Source organism: Pocillopora verrucosa, chromosome 9 (assembly GCF_036669915.1).
Source record: "Pocillopora verrucosa isolate sample1 chromosome 9, ASM3666991v2, whole genome shotgun sequence".
Classification (NCBI taxonomy): domain Eukaryota; kingdom Metazoa; phylum Cnidaria; class Anthozoa; order Scleractinia; family Pocilloporidae; genus Pocillopora; species Pocillopora verrucosa.
The window spans coordinates 3,496,348-3,518,600 of record NC_089320.1 but is presented as its reverse complement, the minus strand read 5'-3'; the positions used below and the strand labels follow the sequence as shown (position 1 = coordinate 3,518,600).

At 35.5% G+C, this 22,253-nt stretch overlaps 4 protein-coding genes across 4 annotated transcripts; 2 read left to right on the top strand and 2 right to left on the bottom strand.

The window, feature by feature from the left end:
• The first annotated feature begins 184 nt into the window (after positions 1-184).
• On the top strand, positions 185-12,081 carry LOC131795561 (H(+)/Cl(-) exchange transporter 6-like). Its single transcript, XM_066172062.1, is given in 17 exon segments — positions 185-226; positions 549-582; positions 585-606; positions 1,354-1,400; positions 1,597-1,682; positions 2,203-2,316; positions 2,824-2,987; positions 4,051-4,141; positions 5,119-5,242; positions 6,004-6,154; positions 6,707-6,866; positions 7,559-7,665; positions 8,364-8,827; positions 9,211-9,371; positions 9,835-9,942; positions 10,296-10,421; positions 11,336-12,081. Coding segments are annotated over 17 exon segments (2,073 nt in total). The 3' UTR covers positions 11,408-12,081.
• A 39-nt stretch (positions 12,082-12,120) lies between these two features.
• LOC131795568 (uncharacterized) lies at positions 12,121-14,327 on the bottom strand. The gene is made up of 3 exons (XM_059113149.2): positions 14,320-14,327; positions 13,925-14,285; positions 12,121-13,381 (listed from the first exon to the last, which is right to left on the bottom strand). Exons 1-3 carry the CDS (start codon positions 14,325-14,327, stop codon positions 13,115-13,117), a joined length of 636 nt encoding a protein of 211 aa, XP_058969132.2. The 3' UTR covers positions 12,121-13,114.
• A 58-nt stretch (positions 14,328-14,385) lies between these two features.
• On the top strand, positions 14,386-19,838 carry LOC131795566 (UPF0488 protein C8orf33 homolog). Its single transcript, XM_059113148.2, has 7 exons — positions 14,386-14,497; positions 14,572-14,628; positions 14,701-14,791; positions 15,868-15,920; positions 16,138-16,219; positions 17,682-17,782; positions 18,429-19,838. The coding sequence occupies exons 1-7, from the start codon at positions 14,396-14,398 to the stop codon at positions 18,525-18,527; spliced, it is 585 nt and encodes a 194-aa protein (XP_058969131.2). The 5' UTR covers positions 14,386-14,395; the 3' UTR covers positions 18,528-19,838.
• Positions 19,839-21,033: 1,195 nt separating this feature from the next.
• On the bottom strand, positions 21,034-22,208 carry LOC131795565 (cell division cycle-associated protein 3-like). Its single transcript, XM_059113147.2, has one exon. It carries the CDS (start codon positions 22,129-22,131, stop codon positions 21,397-21,399), a length of 735 nt encoding a protein of 244 aa, XP_058969130.1. The 5' UTR covers positions 22,132-22,208; the 3' UTR covers positions 21,034-21,396.
• Between the last annotated feature and the right edge of the window lie 45 nt (positions 22,209-22,253).

The window sequence follows — 22,253 nt, the reverse complement described above, 5'->3', positions numbered from 1 at the left end:
GACTTTTGTAATTATACTTATTTTTCAAAATAATTTTAAAAAAACCAGGTGAGATATAATTCCTGGAGTGAGGGTTTTCTTGGAGTTGGGTCCCTAATCAAACCAATGTAATTGTGTATATTTATTCTTGATAAATTTGTTTTAAATGTTAAAAATTCAGGTTTATGTTGGTAAAGAAGGACCCATGATACACAGTGGTGCTATTATAGGTGCTGGAATCCCTCAGGTGATGCACAGAGAAACTAGGCCCTGGTTGTTCAGAGGTTGGATAATGCTATCCACTGGATTAAAAACTCTATCCAGTGGATAACACCATGGTTTAGCTATCACTTATCTGGGAAAGCAATTTATCCGTTGGATAGCGTTATCTGCCTTTTACACAACTGGGCCTAGATGTACATGTAGATGCTGGTCACTCCTAGGGCCAGTTATTTGAACAAAGTTTGGCTATTGTCTAACTAAACTGTGTTTCAAAGCCATTCTAAAACTGGTTTGAAATATTCAAAACATTTTTGTAAACAGAATGTTCTTTTTTCTTAATTTGCCAGTTCCAAAGTATTGCATTTCGTAAAATCAAATTCAACTTCCTTATTTCCGAACAGATAGGTATTCATGACAACTTTTTTTACTATTTGATAATAATGTTATTGATGATAAGGATGAACATTCTATAAATTTAAAAAAAATATATATATTTTCTCTTGGCCCTTTAACTTCCATTAGTGACCAAGACAGAATTCTCCATACGGTATCAATACAATATCGACCAGATAAGTGATGAGAATAAAGAAAAATATCAATTTGGGGATAACTAGTTGATCCAGTATTAAATTCTCTCAACTAACATAGAATTGAATGGTCGACTGTAAGGATCAAATTGATCTGGAAGTTAAAGGGTTAAACATTGTCCATGCAGTCCAATACTCCATTGAGCTTTTACGACTAGTGGACATAAAGCTTCTGTGAGTGACAAATTGGCACAGCTAGACCTCAAAATACAGAAAATGCAAACTGCAAGAATCTGAACTTCAAGTTTCCCTCAGGAAGCCCAGACCTCTTAGGAAGAGGAGACCCTCCAAGCCATCAGAACTACCTTGGAGTCCTGGCTTTCTAAACCATTAATTTGTACCAACTGTATTAAACCACTGCCGAGGTGAACTGTCATGGACAAGCAATTCTCCAGGAGGTGTATCAATACCTGTCTAAAGTCATTTCATACTTAGAAAGCAGGATATAAGATCCAACCAGGTGTGTTGGTCATTAGCTGCAAGGGCCAACTTATCAATCACTTTTTTAAAATTGTTAAATCGTTAAATCTCTTCTAAGTGCATTCTGCCTTCACTATTCTTTCAGAGAGAAGAGAGATTTTGTATCTGGAGGAGCAGCTGCTGGAGTGGCAGGTAAATACTTTCTAATCATTTACTTTGAGAATGCACAGACTAAGACATGGACTAAAGTGCACTTAATTTTTTACCAATTGAGATCAAGCATGACTTTTATTTGGTCCAAAAGCATTCCTATTGCTTTTCTCTAAATGCTTAGCATAGACTATTTGAAACTTTGTAATGATTTATCTTCATTTTTTTTCCTCTCCAGCTGCATTTGGTGCACCCATCGGTGGAGTGTTGTTTAGTCTGGAGGAAGGAAGTTCGTTTTGGAACCAGGGACTTACCTGGAGAAGTGTAAATAAAATATTTCCTGTTGTGCACTTCATTCTCTAACTTTTAGAAATAAGTTTATTTGTTAGAGCTTAGTTGCCCATTATGGTTATGTGCCTTTTCACATCCATGTAATTCCTGTTCTTCCTGATCAGATACTGTTGCCTCGCTAGTAAAATCCTCCTTCAATTTTTATCAGGTGTCCATCATGAGGACAACATTTTCGGCCTTGAAATGAGTTCTGATAATAATTATACTCTTGAGCTGAGAAGGGCATTGCAAGACAGTGCAATGACCATGCCATAGGTCGATCCAAGACCACTCAGTGTTGTATTATAAGGCAATCTTGATTATAATCAGGCCATCCTTTCTGGCCACAAAATATTTTTTCTTATCATAAATAAAAACTTAATTAATTACTACTGGTATAGGTTGTTAAATGAGAAAGAAAGTAACAGCTGTCACAAAATTACATGTTATGAAATGTTTTATTGGATGGAAGTTCAAGTGTCACTGAATTTTATTTTTTCAAAATTGTGTTTAGTTCTTCTGCTCTATGGCTTCCACATTCACATTAAACTTTTGTTTATCTGGCATACAAGGCTATGGCTGGGGCTCTTTTAATCAACCAGGATTACTAAACTTTGGAGTTTTTAGTGTGAGTACCTTTAATATTATTAAACCCCTTTGAAATTTATGATTTTGATATTACGAGGCTCTTTGGGGTCATAAGGTCATTAGGATTCTTTTGTCAATTTTTGCAAGGTGTTAAATTAAAAAAAATTTCCCGGCAACAGCTCTTTATATAAAGGACTTACATGATCATCAAGATCATTATCCTTATTGTTTTTGTCTCAACAATATTTGATGAAGGGACTTTTTGAAGCTGACCATAAGTAAGAGTGATCTTTTAATACCATTTACTTAAAATTAGCTTTTGAAATATATTTTTGTTGAATTGGAGGTAATTCTGTTTCAGATGTACAAAAGATGGCAATAAAGTGAGGTATATTTTTTGACCTCACTAACTGTACTTTAAGATAAAAGCAAAATTAATAGTGTCTGAATTGTATACTAGTTTCAACTAGCGAGTAAATAACTTTATAAGATTTACAATTATTACTGATGAATGAATTCTCTTTCCTGCATTTCAATTAACTCAAAGTGTCATGGAGAGGAGAACTGTAACCTGTGGAACATACAAGATGTTCTGATCTTTATAGCTATGGGCTTCGTAGGTGGTCTCCTTGGAGCATGGTTTAATGCATTGAACAAGCATCTCACAGTGCATCGCATTTTGCATGTGTATTCTCGATCCAAGCATGTGAGGTAAGGTTGCAATTAAGCTCTTTTAATGTTTTGACTCCTAGGAGTGCATTCAGCATCTAATTTCTGATCCTTACAATAATATCAACCCCAAATTGCACATTAAGGCCACAAGAATAAAGGAAATGATCACTAACTAAAGACTAATTTGAAAGCTCTTGATTTTTAATAAAACAAATTCTCCTTGTCAACATGTAAGGATATGTATAGAGAACAGTATGGAGAATATGCATACTGATGTTTGGGTGAAGAAGAAGAAGAAGACCTTTATTTATTCAGGGTATCCCATTCAGATGCCTTAAGCACTGCTATTAATCGGGGCCCTGATAAAAATTAAAATGGTATGAACTTCACAATCGTGCTGAAATATTACTTCTACAGGTAAACCCTCGGAAAAGTTAAGTTAATCATAAAATAAGTGCTGTATACAGTTACAGTAAAAAGGAATAAAATCTTAAAACACTAAAAATTTAGCTTATTGAAAATTACAGATCCATATTATAATAAAAAGTTGAGTTTTTAGCTAAGTCAGTTCTAACCCTTGGCAAGTGTAACATCTTAATTTGCCGTGTAGTTCAATTGTGGACAGAACTGTTAAAAATAAATAAATATAGTTTTCAAAAAAATTGTGCACAACATCCTTTAATGGGTGTAAAGGGTTAAATGCTTATTGAAAATGCCCATGTATGTTCTAATTTTTTTTTTTTGGTTAATTAAGATAAAAGAAAAAAAATGCTCCCAGACTTCCCAATCAGGAATTTGTCTTTGATGGATTTTCCTCCTCTTCTTCCTCATGCTTCTGTGATTCAGACATCTTCATCCTCAATGATTACTTTAAATTGTTTTTCCATTTTCATTTTCATCCAGTTACCTCTTTCATACTCATATTTATCCTCTTTCTCATGATACTTTTCATCTTCCTCATCATTATTTTTATTCTGATGCCTCAGTCATGCCCAGTCACATTTTAAAGGGGATCATTCCAGCAGAATTTAGTCAGTTAGAGCTTTTCCCATCAACATCCCACTATTAATTTTATAAGAAGAAAAGATTTGTTACCTTTCAGGATTCTTGAAGCAGTCCTGGTTGGTTTGATCACCACATCAGTAGCATTCTTTGGTCCAATTTATCTTGCACGTTGTAAAACACTTCCATCGGTAAGGCTAAAATGTTAATTTCTTATATCTCTCATTTAGTATGTGCGCTTTGATTGGTCAATTTAAAATGCTGTATATCATTGTACAGTCTGCTCAATTCAAAACTTTTTCAAACTGAAAAATTCTTGGTCCTTTGAGTGAGTTATGGCTGTGCACCAATTTATGCCTGTTCTAGTACTGTGCCTTACACCAGGGCCCAGTTGTATAAAGGGCAGATAATGCTATCCAACTGATAAATTGCTATCTGGCAGATAAGTGATAGCAAAACATATAGCGTTATCCACCAGATAGAGTCTTATCCAGTGGATAGTGTTATCCAACCTTTGAACAACTGGGGCCTGGACCGTAAATTTAAGTGGAAAAAAGTTGGACTTAACTCACTGTGCCAACCTGGAACTAGGTTTAACCTCTAGTTAAAGGATAATTGTATACTTCCATGATATCATGCAAAACCTTTAATGAAGCACTATGAGTATTTTTTTTTTTGGGGGGGGGGGGGGAAAGAGATGTTTTAGCTTGAAATATATTATCATATTTAATTTTGTTTTTTTTATTCAACCTAATTATTATCACTTCAAAAATCTCAATATCAGTTCGGGTTGCACTGAAACATTTTTCATGATATCAGTTGAGAAAATTAAGTATAAAATCACACAGTATATTCCTGCTGATATTTTTGTTAATTCTCATTACTTGGAGAAACTACTTCAAACAATGATACATCATTGGGGTTGAAAGGTCTTACTTAAACCTTTAACTCCCAAGATCTCATTTTTAATTCTCTTCACTATCTGCCATACAGTTCTTGTGATGTTAGTTTGGAGAATTTGGTATTAGATAAACTTAATAATCCCCTTATTGATATTTTTCTGCTTGATATTGTATTGATATTGTAGGGAGAAATTCTGTCTTGGTCACTCATGAGAGTTAAAGGGTTAATGATGTGTGACCTATTTGTTTTTGGTTTTTTTCTACAGGGTAGTGTCTCATCTGCAAATAACACTATATCCTATTTTTGTCAAGAAGGACAGTACAATGACATGGCAACATTGTTCTTCACCTCCCAAGAATCAGCAATACGGCACCTTTTTCACCTGGATGGTAAGAGCCATTTTTTTTGTTGCATATTTTTTGCCCTCTCTAGGTAATTTGTTTTCAGGACAATCATCAAGTGCTTAACACAACAAATAATTCAGATGAGTCAGTAGTGATTTTTTGCAATAATTAGAGCTGTAGCTGTTTGCATTGAGAACTGTTCATTGTGGCTCCTGCCATTTGAATTGAATTCTGTGCAGCCAACTGAATAAGATGTGTACAGTATGTTTAATTTGCATCATTGATTGAAGAATTTTCCACCATTCAAACAGCTACATTATTTTACTCTTTACATGGAATCTTAAAGCACAGTTAGCACTTACTTTTTGTATGGTTTCTTTTACAGCTGGGAGAATTAGATAATGTCATTTCTATGGCTTATGTTTTATTTAACCATTTTATTCCTAAGAGTGACTAGCCTCTAATTTCCCCCAGCAGTCTCACCCCTGAATCAAATATTAAGTGCAAGAAGAGGAAATAAGGAAATAACTGTCTACCCCCAAAAGCTTTTGATTGTTAGTAAGACAAACTCTCCTGACCTTGTAATTACCATTATGATAGAAACTGTATAGAGAACAGAATGGAGAACTTGCCTAGTGACGTTAGGATTTAAGAGTGTAACAAATTAAAATCATCCCTGAATAACCCTGACTATGTTTCTTGCTGCTTGAACAAGCATATACTGGCAATAATATATCACCCTAACCATGAGCACACTGCTCCTCAAATTGTAACCTGAAAATGTCTTTCATTTTTTTCTTCATCAGGTGCCTTCAGTTTGACATCTCTAGGAATTTTTTTCATTTGTTTCTACTTCCTGGCATGTTGGACGTATGGAGCAAGTGTTCCTAGTGGTCTGTTTGTTCCTTGCTTGCTGTGTGGTGCAGCTTATGGCAGGTTTATCGGTGAGCTCTGCAGGTAAAAAAGAAGCCTTAGTCTGGAACTTATCTTGGTTTTTATCTTCTTTGCAATTGTGGCCAACGGGAGGGCGCAGGGTAACTTGTGATGGACTGCATCCCATTCAGGGGGGAGTAGCAATAGTCCTTGTCACTTCGTGCTACAGAACTTGGGATAAGTATGGGCTGGATGGGCCACTTAACCCTTTGACTCCCAAGATCTGATTGTTAATTCTCCCCTCTACCTGCTACACATTTTCTTGTAAGTAAGTTACAAGAATTTTGTGTTAGATCAAGATAACAACTTCTACCTGATACATTTGAGTATTCTCATTACCTGTTTGCTGGATAGTACATTGATATTGTAGGGAGAAGTTACTTGTTAATCACTTCTTGGAGTTAAAGGGTTAACTAACTTGAGTACAAACTTATCCTGTTTTAGTATCAAAATGAAATTCCTTTATAACCACTCATCCAGAGTGTAAAAGCCAGTTTGGATAAATACTCAAGAGGGATTTAATATTTCATTCACATATTCAATTGTATTTTTGGTTTCATTTTTTTATTGAGACAGGCTACTAGGATATGAACACACTTACCATGGGACGTTTGCGCTGATTGGAGCAGCATCTTTTTTGGGTGGAGTTGTGCGCATGACCATCAGCTTAACTGTCATCCTGATAGAATCAACCAATGAGATCAGTTATGGTCTGCCCATTATGATTACACTCATGGTACTGTAGGAATTCTTTTTCCTTCTTATGTGTTATTTTATATCAGGTTTTACCTTCTTGAGAGCATTTAGTACCTCCGTGCTTGTTAGGGACACCATGATAAAATATTTATAGACAAGTCATTGCTGAGGATGTGATGTTGTATTTCTCTTATATTTCAAATACAGCACCCAAAGGCCTGGATGTTTAAAAGGCAATAATTGAATGAATAGTTCAGGAAATACAGGATTAAAAGCTACTTGACCTTGATTTCTCTTGAAATAAAGCTAATTATATTAAAGGCTTGAGTTGTTTTACCTTAGCATAAAATGAAATTGAAGGAAAACGTTTAAACTGTTAAATTGTTGGCAATGCTTAAATAAAACAAAACTCAACAAAAATAGTTGATTCACCATTGGTTAGCCTAGTTGTGCTTTGAAGAACCAGGCCCAGAACATGTAATCTCATGGTGCTTACCAGAGATATTGTGAGTACCAATATTCTAAACACCAAATAAATATACAGAAAGAGTTCTTCTCTAAGCTTTCATCATTCAAACAGATCTCAAACATCATCACCTAAAACATATTTTCATGTGTGTTTAGTTAATGCTGCTCATTAAAAATGAGTGGATAGCTCATGCAGTCTCAATCAAACTGTAAGATATGTTCTGATCAAATCTTTGTTCACCTTGTACGTGTGTGTTTCTTCAGGTAGCAAAATGGTCTGGAGATTTGTTCAATGAAGGCCTATATGACATTCACATTCAATTAAAGAGTGTTCCTTTACTTGAATGGACAGCCCCTCAGGAAATGTACAGGTACTGGTAAGGGTTTATGATGAGTCACAATCCTTGGTGAACGATATGCCAGAGATTATTAAATAGAAGTAAAATTGAAGAAAAATTGTGATTACTGGTATTATAAAATATTAAAGAAAGAAAGCAGAAATTTTTTTGTGGAAAAAGCCTAGGGAAGCTTTCTTCAGTAAGTAGTCAGGTAATGGGATATCGTTTGGATTTTGCACAAAAATTGATTCCTATTACAAGCTACAAATAAATAATTGTTCATAGTTTTGTCTGTTGGGAGAGGTTTCTGTTAGATTTTGTGTACTACGTGAAATTGCAACAGTCACACCTCAGCTTGTTCTACTATACATATTAGACACAGAAGTAAATTAAACATGCAGTTGACTCCTGCTAATGAGAATGTGCAGTGACATCTAAGGCTAGTGCCTACAGATCTTGATAACTTGAACTTCTTAAGAGCTTATAACCTTTTCCCCTTTGAACAGTGATTAGGGTTCAATTTATCAGCAGTTAACTGTATTAACCTTAAAAAGAACATGTTTGCAGTTGACGTATTTAACAGAGTTGATGTATTTTTGTGCCAGAGTGACCCAGTAGTCTAAGCATTGTGTAACTGGAAAAGATCACGGGTTTGAGTCCATTACTTATTAACTGGAATTTCCATTTTCTCTAAGTCTTATCGCAGAAAGTTGTTTAAATATTTTCACCAGATTGAAAGCCTCAGACATCATGGAGTCCTGTCTGTCCTACATTTACCCTCACACGAGAGTTCACTCCATCATTGGGATTCTGAAGACAACAGCCCACAATGCTTTCCCAGTGGTGACCGTTGACAAAAACACTCAAAGGTTACCACAAGGGAATGATTTTGAATACAGAGTTGATTCATCAAATGAATTATTTGCTCGCACAACCACCTTTTCAAGTTTGACAAGCGAGCAAAAACTGCGACGACATTTAACAAGTCATGGAGAGAGTAGTGTGCTGCAAAGGAATAGAGCTGAGTCTGAACATCATCCAAGAATTGAGGGTGTGAAGAATAAGAGGAGAAAAATTAAAAGTGAGAGCCATCAGGATGATTTGAAGGTCACAACTTCTGCTCCTGGGATGTCCTATCCTTTTAATGAAGACAACTTTACAGTTCAAGGGAGATTGATGGCTGATCATGGTGTTGGTAAGTCCACCAGCACCTTAATTGTTCAGTAATGGGTATGCTTGTTTTTGGATAAGTTTTTTTACCAGGTGGACTTGTCATACTTTAATATCTACACTTCCATGGAAAACTTTGCAAGGGAGAAGTTGACAAGAAAATTTGCTTGTGGAAATACAGTTGGGATTTTCCTGTCCCAAACTTGAATCTCTACACATATCCAGAGAGCAGACTGTGCTGCAACTGTTCAGTAATACCTGTGTGATGTTTTATCTACTGACGGTAAATTCTACATAACAGCTGCATTTGCCAGTAAAAGCCTTTCTAATAAACTTTAAAATGAAAATTCAGGTATATAATTATATAATTATATATATACAATTTTATTATTATGACTGTCATTGCAGATGTCCCTAGTGGTGCAATTAACCCAAATTTTAGTACTGTATCAGTCCCTGTTTTGACAGACCGGGAGGAGCCCCAGGCACTGACATTTCATGGGCTCATTCTCAGGTCACAGCTGGTAACTCTTCTAAAAGAGAGAGTATTCTACACTGAGAATACACAGGTAAAGCCCACAGTTGCCAGTGATATTGTAGTCAAGTACACTCATTGTAAGAAGTTTTACTGAGTCAGGAGCAGCAAACATAGCAATAGACTATGAGCAGTTTGTCCTTTTTGGCAAGTAAAAAAAATCAGTGAAAGAAGGAGAAATAGATATTAGTGTGCTGCACAGAATTCTTGGAGTGAGGGGAGTGATAATTTAGAAAAGCATTAATTTTACAAATTAAATTGATGTTAAATTGCTGGTCAGATGGTATAAACTGATAAAAGATTGAAAGATGAGGAACCAAGGGAAATTGAAATAAAGGGAGAAGACAAGAGGAAGCATTTACTAGATTTACACAAAGAAAGAATGAGCTTGTTTTGAGCAACCAAAAGTACCTATTAATGCTCAGCTATTATGACTGGAAACTAATAAACACCTGTTAATTTATATTGTACGTCACTTGACATTGTTGATATTTCAGACACCCAAGAGACGTGACCTTAATTTTGAAAGTATGACTGAAGACTATCCTCGGTTTCCTGACATTCATGACGTGCCAGTTGAATTTGAAGATCAACAGAAAATTATGGTGAGCAAACTCGTACTCAGGCAGATTATATTGCTGCAAAGTGTGTTTCTTTATAGGGAAGATGGTTGATTGTGTCAAGATGTATCTTAAAAATATCAATCATGTGAGTGATAAAGAGGGAATTTCTCATTACAGTATTGACACATTTTGAAACAGAAAGGTGATAAGAAGGAAGAAAAACATTAACTAGGGAAAATAGGTGAATGTAATGCCAACATCTCAGGGTTAGTATTTCAAGTGATGTTTGGGAAAAGTGCAGAGAAGTTATACTTAACACTTAATTGGCGTAAAAGGGTTTATTGATAAGTGTTCCATCATTCCTAGTTTTCTTGGCACCATTTTGTTTCTTTCAGGATGTAACCCCCTATATGAACCCTTGCCCATATATGGTATTTCCTTGGACCCCTGTGCCACTGGTCTTCAATCTATTTAGGACAATGGGGCTGCGGCATTTGATCGTGGTTAACACTAAAGGGCAGGTAAGTCTTGCACAAGGATAAGCTATGCACATGTAGTGTCTGGGGCTCTTGTCTAGGTGTGAGCTCATTCTATTGTCACAGTGATGCACTTGCCTTCTGTAAAGCTCTGACTATGAACACTTCAACTTCCATGAGTGACCAAGACAAAATTTCTCCTTACAGTATTGGTACAATATGAAGAAGACAAGTGATGAGAATCAAGAAAAATACTTATCAGGGGATTGTTATTTGATCTAATACCAAATTCTCCAAAGTAACATTATAGAAGAATTGTCTGTCAGGCAGAATGGAGAATTACTATTGAGATCTTGGGAGTGAAAGGGTTAACTGAGAATTTGAATGTTATTGTATCAAGGAGGAGCCAATCCATGAATTTAGAGTTTACTGGTCTGTGATTGACATTGGCTGTAACTTTTTGGTTTCTTCATGTGCCCTGATTTCTCTAACCTTCGATGGGAGTGATCTGAACGTATAGAACATTCCCTTATTATATGACAGAGCTTTTTTGTTTACATGATTTTGTGAGTTTCATTGAGGCAAGTCTTGCATTGACTTTTTTCACATTGTAGTATGAAGTGTTAATGGGCTAAGTATGCATCTGGGTGCCCTGTGTAAACTAAAATTCCATTCATGAGAGGAAGCATGTTATGCTTGGTCACATTGGTCACTTGGTCACTTATCGCCAATGTCTCTACTTGATTTTATACGTCGGCAAGTTGGCATTGGCGAGTTGAACCGTCAGCGAGTTGACTGGATACCGGTCACATAATGCATTCAATGACTATAAACTGGCCATTGATGGTGGCAAAGTTTGTGACTTAAATTGCATAGTCAACAACTTACTATCTATACAGATTTTGAGTCAGTGTGTATTGAAGATTCTTAATATTCATATTGATATTTTCCTATTTCAGCTTGTGGGAATGATAACACGTTACAATTTAACCCATGAATACATGGAGCACTGTTTAGAAAACCTTGGCTGAAACTAAAAGTACTACTTGCTGGATGTAAAATTAGACAATCTGCTGGGATTTAATTTTTTATAACACTTTAATTAGGAAAATATTCCTTACCATTTGTACCATAATTTTTTTTTTCCAGTGGAAAGTAATTACTTTTTTATGCTGTGAATGGAGGGGTGAATGAATAAATTAATGAATGAATTTAGTGACTGGGAGAAAAGGATTACAGATGTAAGAAATATTAAATTTTCCATGTACAAAATAAAATTTTAGATTAACTTAAGAAATTGATAGATTTTTGCAGTTTACTTTTATAGGAAGAGTAGAGAGGATTCACGCAGAAAAAGATGTTTCCAACATAAATTTGCCTGAGTAGTAATAACTTTTAAAGAGGTAGAATTTAAAAAATTGCATCTATCTAATTTTTGGAAATTTTAGGCTTGGTTGTAGTTTGGTAATACAACTATTTTCAAATTTTATTTTTGTGATGCAGAGACAAAATTTCAATAGGATGAAAAAAGAAATGAATTAAATCAAATGCAAAACATAGGTGTAAAAGATGCATATTTTAATAATTAGTTTTTGTTTAAAAGAATATTTTTACATACATTAGAAATAAGAATATTCTGTTATTAAAATTACAAGTTGTAAAAGTTTTTTTTATAAAATTAAATAAAGGCCAAAATTTATGCATAGCATTTTCTCCATTATTTATTTCATTGTAACACAACAAATGGAACATTGAAATGAAAAAAGTAGACAAGAATGACTCCTCGGTTACACTGGGTCAATAATTGACAGCTTACCACACCCTTGATTTTTTTCACAGATTTTTAACTAAAACCTTTACATCCCAACATCAGTATGCATATTCTCCATACATTCCCAAAGGTGCTGACACAAGAGTTATTTAGTTGGTGATCTTTTCCTCTTTTCTTGTAACCTGTTTGATTCAGGGGTGATATGATATGGGGAGAAATTAGACACTGGTCAATATATGGAGTCAATACATTTTTGCATCTTATTTGAGGAAAACAAACCCTTTGAGTTTCTTTATTTTGTGCTTGCATCAAACTTAACACAATTCCTTCTATTTTGTGACATCTATTTATAATCAGTGGTGATGAAAGAAATCCAACAATTCCACCATTTGTTAAAACATTTACAGTTATCTTTGTTACCTTACACTACAAAGTTAGCATATTATTTTATTACTTTTCCTGGAAATAGAAAGTTAGTATTTGTGGAAGGTAAAATTCACTATTCTTTGCAAAATCTATAACACTTACTTAAAAATTCTATATGCTTCCTCTTCAGTAAGATTTCCAAATTCCCTCTTACAAATTTCAAGTTTCCTCTACACTAAAAAACAACCTTTTTACACTAGTTCACTAATTTTATATTTTCAATTAAAGTACCTGTGAAACATTTGACTAACTGGTCTTCTTAAGATAAGATTTAATTACACCATTAACATTCTTTTTTTTCCCCAAAATTAATTGTTTACTGATAATAAATTCATGCAGATCCTTTGGGATACTGACCTTCCAGTCACACATTAAGAAGAGTGCCTTAACCCTTTAACTCTCAAGATCCAATTATTAATTCTCCCCTCTAACTCCTACAGATTTCCTTGTAAATAAGTTACACGAATTTGGGGCTAGATCTAGTTAACAATACTGCCAATCGTCCCCATTATTTTCACATGGGTATTAAGGGTCAGTCCAATTATTTGTAGCATACAAAGTTCTTCACATGTCCTGGGAGAGGAAGCTGTTGAACATTCTGGTCAATGTCCTTTGACTGCAGCGAGTGAACAAGAGAACTGCCAGTTGTGATAGCTCCTCTGATGACATGACGTATTTGGCTGCGACAAATTTCTTGTAAGGGGCGAAGTATTTTTATGTCGCATTGGTCGCATTTTCCACTCTTGGTTATGTTCTCGTTCCCTTGGATTTGACACTTGGAGCAGAAATGCTTCAGACAGGAATTACACTGAAACACAAGGAATATGGTTTTGAAATGAAATACAATTTTCACTTTCATCCATTTTCATTTTCATCTAAAAATTACCACTAGTTACTATAATATTTCGTTTCTCAGTTTGAATGTTCTGTAAAATGGATTCTAAGTGATACTTTAAAACTGTATTAGCTACGGCTTTCTTAGCGCGGCTAAAATTTTAGACCTCCAACAGTAAACAGTCGCAAGAATTTCAGCACAATACGAGTACAAAGTTGTAATTACAGAGACGAGGCAGGTTGAAAGATCGATCAAAAGATTGTTAAATTATGAATGAATTAAGCTAAAAAGTGTGATTCTCGGGAACAGCTAACCCTTTAATGAAATCAAAATTTAACGTTACCGGCGGTAACGCGAAAGATCTCTGCTTCAGTGTTCGTACAACTAAAAAGCCGGTGTTGTTGTTGGTTACAAGACTCAGCGATGTACACGAGAAACGAAGAACGTTGTACAAATTTATTATACCGTAATCCGCCACGTCACTGTATATAAAGATAAAACGTTCTTTCGGCTTACCTGGGTAACGGATATGTCCGTACAGACATCGCAGAATTGGTTCTTACACCCGTCACAATAAGGATAAACGAGTCTAGCGTGAGATGAACAAAGGGAAACTGCGCGGGATTCGTAATCGCCACATCTGCGACAACGAAATCCACAATTTTGACAGAAAAATTTCCCGCAGAAACCATATTGACATTGTAACAACGACCACTCTGGGACTATCAGACCACAGTCTTCGCATTCCCCGTCGAAATCATGGTAACGATCAACCACTTCGCTGAAGAAATAGCGAGCAGGCATTTCCACATCCATAACGGAAGCCACCGGGGTTAATTGTTTATAAACAAACCGTTGAGCTTCCGCTAACGCGCGCCTTCCTGGCAGTTCCGAGTAATGTGATTGGCTACATCTTCATCTTTTCATTGGTTGAAACTTTTCTAGGTTATTCGATTTGATTGGTTGAGAAAGAAAAGAAGATCCAATATGGCGGATGGAGAAGCATCGAAAGAACTCACTGCAAAACAGCGTAAAAATAAGAAAAAGAAGGAGGCTGCCAAACGTAAAAAGCAAGAGCAAAGTCTTAAGGTATCTGCTGTTACGTTCGTTTGGAAATGTACGGAGAATGTTCTCAATTTAATCTTTTTTAATGCATATTTTAGGAGTCTGTCGAAGGAAGTAAGAAACACGATGGAAGCGAAACCCAAGAAAACTTCGAGGTAAATACAATTAAAAACTGACAAAATTTTTGAAATTAGTTTAATTGATGGATTTTTAATGTTACTTTGAAGTCAGCAGAGGACAAGTTTCATCGAGAGCTGAACTGGTGTATTGAACAGCTTGAGATGGGCCTTGCTTTTCAGAAGACTGACAAGAAACACGGTAATATTTTTTCGCTACTATAATAACAGAGCAATTAATTTTGAAAGTCAAAAATAATATTTTGCTTTTCCACGCTCTGTGATTGGTTTGAAGCTCTAGTGCCTGCTAGATAACCAATAATACAGGAACGAACATGATATACCCGTACCAATTATAACTTGGTTTCTTGTGTAGATACCCCATCTTTCATTATTTGCTCTGAGATCATATCGTATTTCTCTATAAAGGGGGAGGGGAGGCAGTGGAGGGGGAATAGGGACATGTAGGGTGGGAGGAGTAGGGGAGAGGAAATAGAGCCTGCAAGGGTAGATAGTGGGATTAAAATGAAAAAAAAGAAACAAAATTGATAGTTTTTGTTTGTGTTAATAATATCATGATAAAAATATACTGCAAAAGTTGACACCAAGAAGCTAAAAAATCAGTTTACCAGGGTATCCCTCAGGGGGCTTATGAGTTTCTATGGCATCCACATTGAGGGCTTTTTGGGAGGAGTAGAGGTCTATGTCTAACCCTTTAACCCCTGAGAGTGACTAGCATCTAATTTCTTCTTTAGAAAATCACCCCTCAATGTTTCATTGAGGTCATAAGAATAAAAGAATGATCACCAACTAAAGAAGCTCTTGATTTTGAACAAATTCTACTTTTCAGCACCTCTGGAAATGTATAGAGAACAGTATGGAGAATATGCAAACTGATGTTAGGGTGTAGGCCAAAGGGCAATTCTTCTTTGTCCACTGAATCATCACCCAGATTCGATGAATACCACATACTGCAGGCTATGACAATCAACACTGATCCCCAGTTGCCTGATCTTTATTAGCCCCCTCTAATATTCAAACAAAATAAGAAAGAAAAATTTAATTTTTTTAAGGCTCACCTTAAAATTTCCAAGATGGCAGAAGAAAGTTCTTTTCCTATGGCACATTTGGTTTGTAGCCTGTATAATTATATACCTTAAGTTGATTTTGAATTATTCATGACCTTAATGCCTCCCTTTATTTTTTACAACTTATTCTAACTGTCTCATTACCTTCAGTGGATTGCTTTTTTGATTATATGCTCGCTTTATGTTACAGCCGAAGTTGTTCACCGTCATTTACGATCTTTAAAGTCTTCCAAAACACCAATGGTAAGTTAGAACCATTTATATTGCAGGGGAACTTTGCACTTCTTTTTATGCAGAGTTGTTTTGTAAATGCTATTAGGGGTTTTTGATAACTAAATTTTATAACAATTGCGCTAACAGTATAAATATTGAATAAATAGTCAAATTATCTTCTTCACCCTTCTGGTTTGCCTTTGGTTTAATGTAAAAAACTTTTGATTGAAAAATGTATTGTTCTCAGCCAAGAAAACGACAACTGATGTTTTCACTGTTTGGAGACTACAGAAAGAAGATGGAAGAAGACAGAAGAAGGGAAAAACAAGGTGACCTTGCAAAGTTAAAGAGTATTTATTTACGACTAGTTGAATCATTTCCACACTTGAAAATTCAGTTGTCATTCAGTTGTTCTGGAATTAGGAATCAGGAAATGAAATCTGTTTCCCTAATGTGTAGTTCCAGAAAATATCCATACCCTCACCACGGAGGGAATTGGAAATTCCAGAGGGGTGGGGGGTCAAAGTCCCAGGAAATTCCAGAGGGGATGGGGGGTAAGAGGCGAAATTTTCGTCCAGAGGGTAGGAAGTCGATCGACTTTCTTCGTATATGTCAATTGGCGCCACTTACCTACTTTACTGCAGTCTCGTTTTTTGAGCGGTTCAAAAGACTCAAAACGTCTCACAGTCTCGAATTGTTTGCAAAGCTGTTTTGGGGTCTTAACATTGGTATCGCAATTAAAACACTCAAAAAGTTTTGGTCTCGCAAAAAAAAAAAACGCTGGTCTCGCCGTCTCGCAAAGTTTCGCATAAATTTACCATTCGCTACCCCTTATTGACTCCAGCCATCTCTTAATTTTGATCTGCACTGAGCTTAATTCTGTTGCATCATAATGTGTAGGAGACTTGATGATTTCTTTATGGCTTACTTGCTTGCGATGTTACAATGAATGATAAGTACAGGCGTACCGTAGTCGAAAACAGTTGATTGTAACATCGAGAAACACAAGGATCCAGGGCTTTGTATATATGCGCGTGGGACTGGTAACTAGCCAAGGTTTGTTTATGCACAATCGGCCGAAATTATCGACCCGCTGTTAACAAGAATCAATGCTTGTGTGAAGAAATTTTACATTAGAGGCTGGAATTTGGAAAGATGAGTTCAAAATAACTTACTGCTGACTCGGTTTTCTCTTTTGCTCTCTTATTTATAACACAATTTTGTGCAAATTTACGTTGCTTAATGTGATTTCGAACGTTTCCATTTCAAGTGCACGCAATTTTCTCAGTACATTGTACAAACTTAACAGTTCAAAAGTGTTTTGTTGCGACTTGTACGGTTTTTTTCTCCTTTCGTGTACTGAAAATACTGTGTTAAATGTTTAAGGATAAGTATTGTATTTTAAAATAAAGCAAACGTTAAGTTTAAGCTAGTTAGCGACGTTTACCTTGCGCGTGTACGCCATCTCTCAAATATACACGCGACAAAATCACACGTCCCTCTTGTTTGTTGTTTGCTATGAGAAAAAAATATATTTCCAGGGGGTATAGGGGGTGGTAGAAAATTCTTTGGAAATTCCAGAGGGGTGGGGGGGCTACAACTACTACCCCAAAATGGAAAATCCGAAGGGGTGGGGGGGTCCTATATGAAATTCCCTCCGTGGTGGGGGTATGGATATTTTCTGGAACTACACAATTTAGAATATGTTTTATAACACAGGAGAAAAATGTAATTTGATATTCATTTTCCTGAAAATACAGTAGGCTTCTTTTTTTTTCTTCAAATATGTAGAACCATCTGTGAATCCAAGACTGGCTACCGTTAACAGGGAAGAACAAAAAAGTATTTTTGTCAAAGTTTGTCAGACAAAATGCAAAGATTCAGATAAGGAGGTCAGTGGCTGTTAACCCTTAATGCCTAAGAGCGATTAGCTTCTAATTTCTTTTAAAAATCTTACTACAAAATCAAACATTTAAGTTGAATGAATAAACAGGAAACAACCACTCACTAAAGAAGTTCTTGATTTCCAAACAAATTCTCCTTGTAACCACCTTACTAGATAATGTATAGAGAACAGTATCAAGAATATGCACACTGATGTTTGGACTTAAAGGGTTAAATTAGGGTAAAGACCAGAATGTGAATTAATTACATAAATTCTAATTTTATTAAAAGCACTTCAAGTCAATAAACTATGTATTTTAAAATTGACCCTTCAACTTCCATGAGTGACCAAAACAGAATTTCTCCTTACAATATTAACACAGTATTGACCACATAAGTGATGAGAAAAAAAAAAAGATCAATTTGGGGATAATTAGTTGATCCAATACTAAACTCTCTGAACTAACATATAAAAATTGTATGGTTGTCAACAAGGAGAATTACATATTTGATCTGGGATTTAAAGAGTCAACTTTCCCTTGTGAGCTGATCCAGACTGAGATCTTTATTTTTTATTTTTTCATTTAAGTTTGTGTGGTTGATTTATTTAGTAATTATTGTAATTATTATTATTATTATCATTTTTAATTACAGAAAGCCACAGACAAAGAAGAGATTCCTTCAAACAATGTCTGGAAGTTTCAAACATCTGATAATGAGTTCAGATTTGATTTTGGTGATTCAAGAAGCTAGAATGTCAGTTGGACCAATTTACTTTTAAGTAATGTGGAAGTTATGTGATGCAAGGATGCAACAGGTTAAGGAGTAGATGAAAGCAAGGCATACTTCAGTAAGAGCAGTTACCACCAGCTTTTTGCATACTTCAGTCAGAGCAGTTACCACCAGCTTGTTACATACTTCAGTCAGAGCAGTTACCACCAGCTTGTCGCATACTTCAGTCAGAGCAGTTACCACCAGCTTGTCACATATTTCAGTTAGAGCAGTTACCACTAGCTTGTCACATATTTCAGTTAGAGCAGTTACCACTAGCTTTTCAGAGAGAGTTAGAGTGGTATGTAAGTGTACTTTCAGGTAAACCATTTCATTTCAATCCAGCTTGGTGAAAAACTTCAGTTAAGGAAATTGAATTTTTTTCAGGACATAAAATTTTATTTAAGAGATTAATAGGAACTACATTTCTTTTTTTTGGTGTTCATTTCAAGGCTAGTTTCAAGCAATTAATCAGTTCAGTTGAGGATGCAGTTATCATGTTGAGTTCAAAGTTTACTTTGTTTCCAAGCCTCTTGTCTATGTAGTGTTTTCCAACTTTTACAAACTCAAAGAGAAGTGCCTGCATTGGCAGATTGTTTGAAAAATGTATAATAAAACTGAATAATTATTGAATTCAGTTTTCACATGATATTGTGAACTATCTAGTCACCTTGTGTCTACATTATCAGCTGCCTCTGCCTTCGACTTTGGCAGATAACTCTGACTTTGGTCTTGATAATTCATGATATCATGCTCAACCTTATCCAATAACTACTAAGCGTTAGACAAAAACTATTTGTCTGTAAAATGTGTACGTAACCACAGAATTTCTACTCTCAGGATTTTATATTAACAATTGGACTCTCTCCTGGGTGTTCTCTATTCCGATTAACCCCCTAAGAGTGACTAGTATTTCATTTCTTCTTACAGTATCACCCCTGAATCAAATATTAAGGTCATAAGATTAAAAAATGATCACCAGCCAAAGAAGGTCATGATTGTTGATCAAATTCTCCTCGTCAGCCTCTTAGGATATGTACAGAGAACTTATTGAGAATATGCATACTGATGTTAGGGTGTAAAGGGTTAAATCAGTCATGATTTGGTGTCAAATCCAAATAGCACCTTCAGTTGATCTAGTTCATAGCATTGCCTTTTCTAGTCATCTTTCTCTAGCCTTTTAAGGGTACAGTGACAAGTGTCTAATTTCTCCTGTGAGTATAACCACTAAATGGCTGTGAATATATGGAAATCATATATGTGAACTTCAGATTAATAAATGAATTTGAGAGCGATCTTTGCAGTGATGAATACTACCTAAACAGTAGTGAAATTAAGTCCAGCTTAAGTATTGTTCACTACTATGACAATTGCTTAAATCATATTCATTCCTTAATCCACAATTCACTTCAAACTCTTTTGGTAATGACTGACTCCCCACCCTCCTTTCCCTCTGAAAACTATGTGAATTCCCCCCCCCCCCCTAAAATCCTCTTTCTTAGCCCAAGTGTTAAATAACGACTGGTCTATTAAAATGGCATTAGATTCTTGTGTAGAGATTTTCATTAACTGAAAGTGATACATTTTTGTTGGATTTCAGTTTGAAGTACTCATTTTGAAGTGCACTTATTTCTGTTAATCAGGGCCTCTTCAAAATTCTCCAAAATTGAAACAAGCTCAATTTTTATGCTACTTATTGTATATCTTGTTAATAACTTTGCTTGAATTGGTAATTAACTCAATGTAAGTTCCATATCATCTCAAGAGGCAGTTTGACTGTAGCAGTCAGTATTTCACTGTTGATACTAGTCAGTTTACAACTAGTTAGAAGTGTAATGTGGTATACTTGGATCCACGGCAGTTGTTTTTTCATCACAACACAATTTTGATTGTTTGATCCAAAAGTAAACTGGTGCTGATTGTAGTTTGATGAGTTTATCTGTTGTGGTCTAGAAACTGCTTGTGAAGAAAAGTCTACTTTCAAGTGATGGTGAAATGAATTTGACATTTGAGACAGTCAAAGTATTAAGGGTTGAAGTGAATTCTTTGAATTTCACTAACCAGGTTTTTTTTCTTGATGTTACTCTTACAAAAATTTTTAAGGTAAAAAGTATTACTTTCAATATTTTAAGGACACCTAATGGGAGGTTGAATAATAGTAATTTGTTGTTTCTTTGTTTTCGTTCAGCCAGGGAATACATTTTTTGATCAGGTAAAATTCAAGGAAATTTGAAAATGCTGTCTTTTGCAATTATCATAATTGAACACTGTGGAGAAAACTTGAAGCAATAAACAAAGATGAGCTTTAATACCTCAATATAGCAACTTATATTTACATGATCTGCAAGTTACATGTTGTACCAAGAATCTTATTCTAATTTAACCTGTACATTGCAAATGCAACAAAATGTTTATGGGAAATGTTGCCCACAGTTGAGTTCTTGTAAAGCTCATTTTCAATGTGGGCACTCTTTTGAAAATTTAACAGTTTTACTCATTAAACACATACAATATTTTCCATGTACTGTCAGTAATCAATTTGAATTACTTATTGGTATCATCAACAACTCTAGTCCCCCATTGTTCTCTTTACAGAGGGAAGGCTATCTTTTTTACAAAGTAGTATAAAGTGCTAGACCTTCCTTAGTGTTGATGATCATGATGGATCATGAGGTTGTCCATCTCTTACTGTTAGTGATAGATTATACAACTCAATTTTAAGATAATTTAGTCTCATTTAAGTAAATGTCTTAACAAACATGTCTTTTATAAACTTTTTAAATACTGTTTCTTAAAATTATTTCAAAGTATTTCAAATCTTTAAAATTAAAAGTTCAAAGTTTAAGATAATTTACATGATCACCAGAGGAGCGTGGGTATTTTCCTTTCCAATATAGAGTCCTTCTTGTAAGCTAAGTCTTTTCTTTTTCTGTGCTCGGAATGAAAGCCTGTTCCCCTTTCTCACTGCTTCAGTTATTTCCACAGAGTTTCTCTGAGCTAGAGGAGATCTGGGAGCTGGAGCCACCTTGTCGGAGAAGAGCTTTTGTGGGACTGATTTTCTACGACCAGAAAGTCTCCTCTTCCTCTTGAAATCAGATGGGCTGGCGGTTTTTTTTAGCAAGCGAGCTGTATCTTTCTTCGAAATCGGAGCTTCGGGTGACACAGGCGTCATGGATATTTCACTTAGGATTTTGTTGATCTGAGTGATATCGGGCGATGGTGGCTCCTCGGCTTCGACGCTCGCGTTTCCGAACACTTCATCTTGATCAGTTACATGTACCTCTTGATCGCGCGATTTTGTGTTTTCACCATGATTTTCATCGCTTTCCTTCGATTTTTGAATGTTTTCCCTCGCGACAGGTACAGTAATTGGAGTGCGAGTAATTACAAAACTCGGTGATCGCGGATCAATGCACAGTTCTCTGTTTTGTGGCGATTCTTCGTAAGTTTCGAGTTGAATCGGTGTTCTCTGTTCTCCTAGTGGTGATCGAGGATCCGCGACTAGAAGTCTTGAGATCCGCTTATCCACAGGTTTCGGTGTTTCCGGAGGTATTTCAGACCATTGTTTGCTTTCTAAGGTACCCATCTTGGTGATACTTCATAAAAAAATTTGATAAATAATCCTCTAGTTACCTACAGGGTGGAACTTTGTGAAGATTTGATTTAAACGATCGAAGATTCGAAATTTAAATGCCCCGGTTTTGCGTG

Coding starts and splice junctions, on each gene's coding strand:
- LOC131795568 (XM_059113149.2), bottom strand. Junction 13,382..13,924: donor CGGACATATCCGTTACCCAG/GTAAGCCGAAAG, acceptor CTTGTGTTTCAG/TGTAATTCCTGTCTGAAGCA.
- LOC131795566 (XM_059113148.2), top strand. CDS start 14,396: ATGGCGGATGGAGAAGCATCGAAAGAACTCACTGCAAAACAGCGTAAA. Junction 14,629..14,700: donor AAACCCAAGAAAACTTCGAG/GTAAATACAATT, acceptor GTTACTTTGAAG/TCAGCAGAGGACAAGTTTCA. Junction 15,921..16,137: donor AGTCTTCCAAAACACCAATG/GTAAGTTAGAAC, acceptor TATTGTTCTCAG/CCAAGAAAACGACAACTGAT.
- LOC131795565 (XM_059113147.2), bottom strand. CDS start 22,131: ATGGGTACCTTAGAAAGCAAACAATGGTCTGAAATACCTCCGGAAACA.